The sequence below is a fragment of the Lathamus discolor genome, chromosome 6 (assembly GCF_037157495.1).
Source record: "Lathamus discolor isolate bLatDis1 chromosome 6, bLatDis1.hap1, whole genome shotgun sequence".
NCBI lineage: Eukaryota > Metazoa > Chordata > Aves > Psittaciformes > Psittacidae > Lathamus > Lathamus discolor.
In genome coordinates this window covers 67,655,051-67,666,147 of record NC_088889.1, presented here as the reverse complement: position 1 = coordinate 67,666,147, position 11,097 = coordinate 67,655,051, and the positions used below count along the sequence as shown (strand labels likewise).

Genomic DNA, 11,097 nt, shown 5'->3' with positions numbered 1-11,097 from the left:
CTTCAGCAGAGTTGTTGACAGTTTAGGGTCTTTGCATGTGCTATTTAATGTGTATAGAGAAAAGAACAGTTTGGGGATTGTCTAAATTGCCAGGAACAGTACCCTCTCTTTTGTCATATGCATGAAATCAAGGAGGAAGAAAAAAATCCCTTGTACAAATGAAGAAATCGTCACAGACTGCCAAAGACTTACAATGCCCTTGACTGACTTAAATATTTAATTATATGGGAAACTTAACAGCAGCAATAGTGATAAGATACTTGATTTTTAAATTAAATCACATTGAGATTAATGTCATTTGAGAAACTTAAAATCTTCAGATAAGGATTTGTACAGGAGGTGAAATTGCTCACGTATCCAGGAAAAGCTACAAGAACCGAGACAAGGAAAATATAAAATTCTTGGGACACTGAAGAATGATTCTCCCTCTAAGCATTTGTAATGTTTTGTCTTTAGAGGATTAAGCTTCTGCTTCCTTTAGAAGTTTTGGTATACTGGATTTATTTAAGTAACAGCTCCATGTTTTGCACATTTATAAATAGGGAAGTGCAATTTAAACTATAGATTTTGTTTGAGATATGTTTACAGGACTGTTGCCTCTTGTAGGATTTCCCACAAGTTTATCAGTGTGTATTTTCATTTGGGGGATATTTCTTTCAGAAAGCAAAATCAGACTACTTCAGCCAACACTAAAGGCATAACTTGTCTTTACATTTTTAAAGGATGCAATGCAAGTCTGTTTTGCTGCTACTTCATTTTCCTTTCTTGGTGTGTGCTGTGCTCAGTTTGCCTTCCAAACACTATACATTTGCTTGCATTAGATAACCGTTACTAAATTTTTTTGAGTGTTGTGGCACTGTCACCCACCTTTTTCCTACCCTTGACATGAATTAATTGCAGTGAAATGAAAACTAGACTAGCTGCCAGATATTATTTCTGGCCTCCTTGGAAAGCTTCCCCTGTGACTGATCTTTTTTTTTTGTTCAGTCCCTTTCCCATGTTGCTCTACTTATTAGCATTAGCTTTGTTACTTCACCGGGGTTCCTTGCTGTGATTGCAACCCATCTAGAAATTTCTTTCTATAAATTCACTTAGCTTAAGGAAGTGTCCCACTAGAGCACTGCCTTTTATTTGTTAGCAGGTAGTCCTTGGCTGATGATGCCCAGTGCCTCCACGTGGCATCTCCACCTACTGCCTGCTTGCATAGAGATTATTGTGGGTACCAGCAGCAGCTCAGTTTCAACCTGACTCACATGAGCAGAGGCAGCCCTGAGAATTCACTCCTATCAGGCTGAATTTAGTGTGTTTGGATTTTTTCTGTTTAGCAAAAGCTGCATGGATTCATTGTTTTTTCTTGCATTATTTACTTCTTTTTTGGCACTGAGCAAAGAGAAGCTAAGAAAGTGATAGGGTGCTAATAGCTGACAAATCATCATGTCATCTTTTCTCTAGCCAAGCCTGGCAACTTTTCTGCTAAAATCTTACCTGTGGTATGTTTTCATGAATGACAATTTGTCAGCCCTGCGGCTGTGGTGTTTCCCACCATCGCCAGTGGGTGACTCCCTTGGCACTGCTTATTGCACTTGATGGCTGGCTGGTGGGACAGAGCCTGGGGAGAATCGGGTCATTTTCTTGTCTCGCCTTCTTTTGAGGTTTATTTGTATCTAAGGAAATAAAAAGCTCAAAAGCCTAAACCACGTTGCTCAATATTACTAGCAGTGTTTTCTCTCAAAAGAAACTTCTTAGATTCAAGACTCTGAAATAATAAACAGAGAAACTGAGAACTATTCCTTGTTTTCAAGGAACAATGTAGCTTGTAGTCATTTATCTTGCTGCACACATCCCAGACAAACACCCGAGTGTTCCCTGAGGAAACAGAACTGTGGCACAAGTTACTTCCATGGTGCAGCTGCCAGGCTCTGCTGGGCTGGCGTGAGGGATGTACTTGCTTCCATTGGTATTGCTTAGCCCCTCCCAGCTGGACCAGTGGGTAACAATGTGAATTAGTCTTAAAGTTAGTAAGTCCACAACTTAGCAGACATACAGATGTCTCCACTTATCCTTGTTATTTTTGTAGCGGCTACGCAGAGGTTCCTTGCTGTCACTACAAGAACAGAAGAACTTTTTAAAGTAATAATTTTCTACCTTAGAAATGAGCTGCAATATTTAGCAAATGCCACCGAGCTGGAAGAACAGCTTCAGGGAAATAGAGTTTCTCAGCATTGACTTAAAATTTTTTGCACTATACAGTTAGGGGAAATTTTCAGGGGTGATTTTTCCCCAAACTGCAAGTGTGGGGAAGCTGAACTTAAAGTGGCTTCTTTTCTTCCACTTTGTTTTTGTACTAAGACTGTATTACAATGTCAGCTGTGATAATTGAAATGAATAAGCTTTCTTCAGATGAGATTGAGAGCAAAAAGGATTCCAAGTCAGATTTTAAAGAAGGCAAATTCAGTGATTTGTGTGCCGGTTATCATGCTTTTCAACTTCACTGCTCACATTCTGCACCAGCTGGTAAGCATGCATTTATATAAACTATTTCCTCAAATCTGTGTCTATTTACTCATGTAACATGTTGCAAGTAAACTGCAAGACCCAATAATGAATACAAAGGATTTGTTGCTGTCACATACAGGCATGCGTTATGTGAAGTATTTTTAGCTGTAGAAATAGGGTAGAACTTGTGTGTTTAAATAAAAATCAGTGTCTCCTGAGCACTCTGTATGTAGAGAATTGCTGGAAGAAGAGCCCAGGAGACTGTCACCTTGGCACTACCTAGAATGAGCTTTCTATAGGACATGACATGTCCAGGGTTTTGTGCAAGTTAAAGCAACCCCAGCAGCTGCTCTGATATTTGACTTGGCAAAGTATGAATATAAGGTATGCTGTCTAGTGCTTAACGCTGTGGCTCCTCTTCTCTTTTCACTGTTTGTTTTTAACCACATCAGGGCTTGTAAAATGGGAACTGCATATGCTATAAGATTACCTTTTCATGACCAGAATGGTTCATGGATTGTTTATATTTGTTGGCAGGTGTTACATGTAGCTACAATAGGTCCCCAAAAATGTCAATGAAATAAGCATCAAAGAACTCTGATTTCTCTGAAAATTAATAGTCATAGGGAACACAGCATGTAGCTGCCTTGGATTGACTAACATAAGCAAGGGGATATAGTTATATGTAACCATCTGCAGTTAATCAATGGCATCTGTTATGCCCTTAAAACCTTCTTAAGTATTGGATGGTCATTTACTTAGGAAACACCTTTCAAGAATGATTCCTCTGGTTTCTTGTGGACTTCATACGTATTTTGACCTGCATAACTCCCAAGGGATAATTTGTCTTTGATCATGTTTTCACTTGCTTATGATCTCTGGAACAAAACACAAGACAAATGGAGAATATCTGAGTGTAAGTGACACTTTATCCTGTGACAGGACAACCAACCTGCAGTTGTTGAATGGCAACTTTCACTTGGCTAAAGTAGGTGAATGTGTAAATAAAGCTTTGATATTCTTAACTCTGTAACAAACTTTTGGAACATTTTTTACTTATAAATCAGTTCTTATACATTTAAATAGCCAAATGGTTGGGATGTCATGATACTTACTCTTTTGCAAGAAAAACATAACTTGTGCTTTCAGTAATAGAAACTTTCAGATTTTACATCCTGTAAAGCCTTCTCTAGATTTTGTAAAGCAGAATTTTCTCAGGAAAAACACTACTGAAAGTTTGTGATCTGCTTGTAAACTGATGTGTTAATTTTAAATATAACACTTAACAGTGCAAATACAGAAATGTGAATACTCTTACAAAGTGGTGTCCTGAAATAGCCCACTCTCAGAATGGAAAATGGAATTGTTGCTGGGGCAGGAAAGCATTAACCATATGTTAATTTTGTTCCTGCTTTAACCAAACTCATTGCAATAGGATGTAAATGTGAAATTACTTCCCTACATCTCTTGTTAAATGAGAAAGAATGTTGCCATAAATAAGCTTAACTTTCTATATATCACTCAATTTTCAATTCTGATGTAAGTACAAATCCTAAGGCTTATTTATTTGGGATCTGAAGATGCATAGAATAGATTCATAGAAGCTAAGTTGGACAAGACCTTTAAGATCATAGAGTTCAACCTTTATCCCAGGACTGCCAAGTCCACCACCAAACCATGTCACTAACGGCCTCATCTACATCTAGGGATGGCGATTCCATCACTTCCCTGGACAGCCTGTTCCAATACCTGATCACCATCTTGGTGAAGGAATATCCAGTATAAATCTCCCCTGACACAGCTTGAGGCCATTATATGTCAGAATATGTTGCAGAGAGTAACACTGCCAGAATTGAAACAGTAGCATTGTTGAGTTAAAATTCTGTGTATGGAATACAGACTTTTTCCATGTAGAGTGTTACTGAAACCTCTGGGATTTATCACTTAGAATTGTAGAATCATAGAATCATTTGGGTTGGAAAGGACTTTAAGATCATCCAGTTCAAACCCCCCTGCCATGGGCAGGGACACCTCACACTAAACCATCCCACACAAGGCTCTGTCCAACCTGGTCTTGAGCACCGCCAGGGATGGAGCACTCACAACCTCCTTGGGCAACCCATTCCAGGGCCTCGCCACCCTCACAGTAAAGAAATTCCTCCTTATATCCAATCTAAACTTCCCCTGTTTAAGTTTTAACCCATAACCCCTTGTCTTATCACTATAGTCCCTAGTGAAGAGTCCCACCCCAGCATCCTTATAGGCCCCCTTCAGATACTGGAAGGCTGCTATGAGGTCCCCACACAGCCTTCTCTTCTCCAGGCTGAACAGCCCCAACATTCTCAGCCTATCTTCATACTGGAGGTGCTCCAGTCCCCTGATCATCCTCGTGGCCCTCCTCTGGACTTGTTCCAACAGTTCCATGTCCTTTTCATGTTGAGGACACCAGAACTGTACACAATACTCCAGGTGAGGTCTCATGAGAGCAGAGTAGAGGGGCAGGATCACCTCCTTTGACCTGCTGGTCATGCTCCTTTTGATGCAGCCCAGGATGCGGTTGGTATAATTTCCTTCAGTGCCTGATGTGTCTGCTGTTCAGACTTCTCACTGGAAACAAAGCTAATCTCAGTACTGCAGCTGTAAATATTTGTGCAGATTTAAAACTTATTATCCCTAATATATACTGTTCTGCTCATGTCTTAATCTGGACATGGCTGAAAGCATTCAACCTACAGTCATGCTCTATCTCCTAATATTTGTTTTACAACAGTAAGACAAATGATACTCAAACATTTCTCCACCTAAATTTTCTTATATTTTTCTAGAGATGGTTTTGACCTAATAACACTTAATCAGGAAAGAAGAAGCCTCTTAAATACATATTTAAAAAACAATGGATGAGCCATAAGTAAGGTCTTAGTAGCATAAGTGTGTGTGGGAGTCAGAGTACACCACTCAAACTTCTGAAATGAGACGTGCATTAAATCACATGGATTTGATGCTGTGGCTTTTAGTAGAATAGTGCTGGGCTGGAGAAACAAATTTTTCTCCTTCTGCCTTTTTTGTGGCTCTTTTACTGAGGATTTTTTGGGGGCAGGGATATGTGAAAGTTATTTTCCAGATAATAGTTGCTATGTCTCAGAATTTATTTTTACTGCTGGTCTGTTTATATATTAGAAACCCTCATGCAGCACAGGGATGATATAAAAAGAACAAAATGCAGCATTAAACTTAGATCAACTAAAAAGGGTTAAAAATCAAAGGACACATTCCTGCAAAATGCTTTGATCCATGTGGCACAAGCACCACAGCCAGGATTATGGGTTGCTCAGGGAAAAGGAAACAGGAGTTAATGGGTAAAGATGATGTAACTGAGTAAATACTTTTAAGTGTTTAGTATTTTGTCTTCAAGACCATCAGTGTAGTAAGCATGTATATATTGGTGGAAAAAAATGTATTTTTCTATTTTGGCAGGTCTTGAGGGGCAGAAGAGTCTTTAGGAGTCAGAAGAGCAGGGGGGTAGTTGGCTGAGTTTCATCAACACAAACTAAAGTCCCTTCTGAGACATCAGAATGAGTGGGGATTAAGAAGACAGGATGAGCAAAACTTGTCCTCGTTTGCCACCAGAACAAGTATGACAAAAACGACAAGAATCTAGCAATTTTCACCACATCTCTCTGCCCCTCTTTGCCTTTCCAAAATGGCTATGTGAGAGGCAGCAGCAGAATTAGCCCTGAGTTGCTTGCTTTTGTCCTTCCCAGCAACCTCTCTAGACAGCCCGCTACATTACCCCTCTGAAAAACTCAGTTTCACAGCACAGCACAGCAGAGACAGTTTCATGAGTGTTGCTTTGCAGAAGAGTAAAATTGTGTGCTTTGCGACATCAGATGGAACTAGAATGCTAAGTCATGGAGCATTGTCTTAAAAAATAAGAGCATTTCCTTTATTGAAATGGAAATCTTTAACAGGTGTTTTAGTGGTGGGTGGGAGTCTGAAGTTATCTACAGCTTTAATTTCAAATTTCTTTGATTGCAAAGACTTACATGAACATCCCTTTAGTGAAGATATTTCTATCACTCTTGAAACATAAAAATATTTCTGCTTACTGCGAATCTGCAAAACCCAAGTTTCTTAATTACAAATTTGAGAATATAGTTTAAGTAGTAAATGAATTTTTCTGTTCAATTTTGAGAAGTGCTCCAATCACGCCTGCATCTCAGCGTCCTGGGAACTGAAGAAATAACTTATAGCTTTGTGTGTAAATCTGTACCACACCACCAGTTTTCCATAATTACTTACACTAGGATTAGATAATAAAAACAAGAAGAGAACAGATATAAACCACAGGAAATTAAATGTAATGGTTACAATCCAACAGAAGTCCCTGTCTTGCAGTGAGCTCTGTAGGAAGCTGTAGTGCAATGCAGAGTCAAGACTTGAAACACCTACACTAAAGCAATTTTTGAAACTGTGTGTTTACTTGAAGAGGAAAAAATCTAGCAAAGTCATCTTTGCACAAAGATTAGGTGCTATTTTTCTTTCTTCCTCATCTGTATTCTCTTGTAAAACAAAAGGTTAGTTTTCTGTTATTTCAAGACACAATTGAGACTAGGGTCAGGAAGATCAATATTCAGAAATAAACCTTTTACTTGTTATGCTATGTCAAACCAATACTTAATTGAAAGTTATCAAAAATCATAATTAATTTTGCAGTAGAGCAGAAATATAAGTTATTATCAGTCTCCTAACCTCAATGCAGCAAAAAGTATTTCATTATTTCTGATGGGTAACATTGTCTAGAATTCTAATTTTCCCATGGATGCAGAATTTGCTACGTCCAAATCATCATAAGTAAAATGCTGCCAATTTTGAAAATGAAGTGGGCATCTTGTGTGGTGATTGCAGGTGGTGGGGGAAAGCAGGGAGAAGGTGTATCTGTTCATCTGCAGATGGAGACTGGGACTCACGTAGTTTGTCTTGAGTCAAGCTGAGACTTTGGCATAGGCAAGGTCAGTCTTTTTGCTTTTGAACCTCAAGATGGTACTATAAGCTACCACTGGAAAATCTTTCTCTCTCTTTGGTGCTGCCTTCTGTATCAAAATTTCATTAACAATACACAAAATAAGCCCATAGCTAATAAATAATTCAGTGATTGTGGTGAGGTCTAACATACTGCCCCAGGGGGTCCTGGCTTCTATCCTTACATGGCTACAAGAAATGGAAACTAAGCTGGATATAGAAATTTAATTTTTCCCAGAGGCATAATTTCTCTTCTGTCCCCTTCCTCTAATGAGATATTTACTTTCGATGCAAGAGGGGTATGGGTCAGCTAACTCTGGGTAAAGACACTCTAATGATTTATGATTGTGGATTTTCTTTCCCAAATTCCTTCAGTAGTAATAGATGAAGTATGTCTACATAAAGAATATGCTGCCCTCGCAGATATTACTGAAACTTTCCCTGATAGGGGAGGTGAACTCAATACTTGGAAAACAGATCAATGGGGACATGGTAACCAAGGTCAAAAAACGGGGATAAGAGTCGCTTCATCTAGCAGAGTGTATCTTAGACCTCCAAAGCCTGAATGCAGCAATTAAACGCTTTTATCTTAGTTGCTGGAAAAAGCGGGTCTGTGTGCTTTAGTCTCTTCTTGAATAAAGAGCATAAATTGACAAGCAGGTCTCTAGTATAATACAGGTTGGAAGATGACTCAGTGTGGATGGGGAGGTTGCTGAATTATTACAAGTTTCTTAGAAACTTAAGTCTGGAGTTAGGTCTCTACATGCTATTATAACAGCATGTTTTCAAAGAGCAAGTCTGAAGGTCATAAGTGTTGTAAGTCGAGTAGGCTGACTGCCATGTATCAATAACTTAGGTAAACAAAGGATGCTCCTCTGGTAATGCAGAATAGCTGTATTCCATATTTGAACACAGGCGTTATTATAAGATCTGATGGCTGTGGCTAGACCGCATATAATCAGTAAACAAGTTATGTCAGTACATGATTTATAAGCTATTGTTTATGATTGATTGGGTTTTTTGTGTGTGTATATTAACAATATTTGAGTTTCTGTTATGCCATCAAAAATGTATAGAAACTCTGGCAGCTTTTCTATATGTCTGTGATATTTGTACCAGTATTTTAATATGACCTAAGTTAACCTGATTATAAAAAGAAATCAGCAAAACTTCCTGAAAACACAAATTTAGCAGCATTTGGAAGGGACATCATGAGAGAGAGAGAATTCTACACAGAGTTATCTGTGCAGGCAGCTGAATGTTATAAATAGAAAGAGTTTTGAGTGGTGCTGGAAGAGACAAGTGTGTTTTTCCTAAAGTAAATGGTAAGAAATAATTTGGCTGCCTATTTGTCTCAATCCTAAAATGTGCTGGTTTGCTGGTAAAATAATAAATTGAGATGGTACCTGTAGGAGTTACGTATTTATATATGCAGAAGTATTAGTAATTATTTAGACCTTTATCATCTTTGTGCTCCTTTGGAGAGCATGGTGAAGTCACTTAGATCTAAATACATCCATCTCTTGGACCAGTATGATTACACCAAACCTCTTTTGTACTTCTCATGAAGAGAATTAGCCTTGGGTTTCTGTTTTAATACTTTAATAATTGATTGAACATATAAGATTACTATTTCTAAAATACAGTGTTCTTTTCTGTATCAAAATGAAATGGATAGCGCTTCAAAACAGCCTCCTACATTACATCATGTACCATAAATCTTTGAAGCAAGCAATAGCTTTCCTTATTCTGCTGCTATATTTCTATTCTGCTCTGTCATGCATTGTGCTATATGTAAATTAATGGTTTAGTCCACTACTAGTATTGAAAAATATTGAAAAATGTCTAATTATCAGAATTCCATGAAGCTACTAAAGCTTGGTTTATCTTAGCCTTTTATATTCCAAAGATTTTTATTTTTGTCACTCTAAAGCTGCTGTTACACTCTTTCCATTCAAAACTTTTCAGTTCTGCAAGAAAAGATTATAAAATATTCAAGGAAAACTCCTTTGTAGGGGCATTTGTTTAGTCAACCTTTCCTTCACCCCAACAACATTTTGCTGAACCTGAACAAGGGAACTAATGAATTATTTAAGTGAACCACCATCAAAATCTCATGTTGCTATGTCACAGATTTGTGCTCCCAGTTCCTACAGTCTGATTCTGTTTTGCTAAAGGATAAGACATGCAAGGTCTGCACGCTCTCTCTGCTAGGATACTCACTAAAGCAAGCTCTGTTAGTGCAACTTTAAAGAGACAACAATTAATGAATAGAGGTTCTTGCCCTGTAAGTCTTGTTAAGCCAAACCATCTGGTTTTACTCAATGGCACCTCGACAGACTAAAGACTGGATTATGGCTAGTCTTTTGGAAAGGCAATTTCTTATGTACATCAGTCAAGAATATAATTGGATTCATCTGTGGGTTTCCTAAAAATGTCTTGAAAAATGCATGGACTCTGAAAGTTGTATCTGGGAAAACAAAGAATGAGGGAAGGAGAACCCTAATTTTGCTTAGATGGTTGAGTTGGCTGCTCATTGTGGCTCTGAGGAATGCCTGGTATGAGGTGCCAATTGTCACGGCTCACTTCTGTTGACAAAACTTAATGTTATTTTAGAAATAAAATAGTAGTAAAAATAGCAAATGTATTCTGGGATAGCACTGTTAAATTTTCTTTCTGTCAAAAAACAAAAAAAAAAAGACTGAGTCATTCATTATTAAAGAGCTGTATATTTGTGTGCCCTTTTTACTTTTGTTTATAAAAACCTGAGGAGAACATAAATCTTCAGAACTCAAAGATGGTCAAAACTAAGTAGAATGAGGCTTCTTCCAAATGTTAACATTTTATTCGTGAGAGTGATTTGGCCTTGTTCTGTGATTAACTTAACTGAATAATATAACAAATGAAGGATGTTTTTATGTCTTTTTCCTTAATTTCTGGAAAAATGCAGTTTTGTATACACTTCTTACAGAGAGTACACTACTAGCTTGTTCACTTAGCTCAGGAAGGAAATAGTGAGGGCCATTCAAAGAAGTTCAAATAGATGTCCCATTTATAGACATTGTCATACTGAACATTTACAAAGTTTGATACAATGCATTTTTGGCATGTTCTACTCTTTCTCTTAATAGTATATGTTGCAGCAGAATTAAAAGTGATAATTTATTTTTAGAAAACCTTGTTTCCTAGTGTTGTAATTTTGATCTCCGTGTACTATCCTTCTGATCTTTGCTTTGCTGGAAAAAAACAAAGAACATAGAGTTGGGAACTCTGGGACGGAACTGTTTTGTTTTCTGTCCTTCATAGGACTTACAGGAATTTCCACACTGGCTCAGGTCAAAATCTACCATGTTTGGTATCCTGCTTCTGGCAGCAATCAGTATCTGCTATTTCAGAGGAAAGGAGAACAGGAAAGCAGGTTGCTGGCCATGTTTCCAGTGCTGTCTCAAGGACATCCTACCACTTGACCAGCCTAAGAAACACTGAAGTCTTGCAGGAGGTATAGCACTCAGCTTGAGAAAAATCAGTTTTCAGTTTCACAAATGCAGATTTTAGTCTCTGCTTTTAGCTGGGGCAAAACAT

At 38.0% G+C, this 11,097-nt stretch overlaps 1 protein-coding gene across 1 annotated transcript in view; it reads left to right on the top strand.

Annotated features, from left to right (window-relative positions):
- The first annotated feature begins 2,360 nt into the window (after positions 1-2,360).
- The window catches only part of ANO3 (anoctamin 3), a 200,765-nt gene continuing 192,028 nt past the window's right edge, over positions 2,361-11,097 (top strand). Inside the window, exon 1 of the mRNA XM_065683383.1 lies at positions 2,361-2,514. Within this exon, the coding sequence (XP_065539455.1) occupies positions 2,361-2,514 (154 nt within the window). The remainder of the gene's footprint in view (positions 2,515-11,097) is intronic.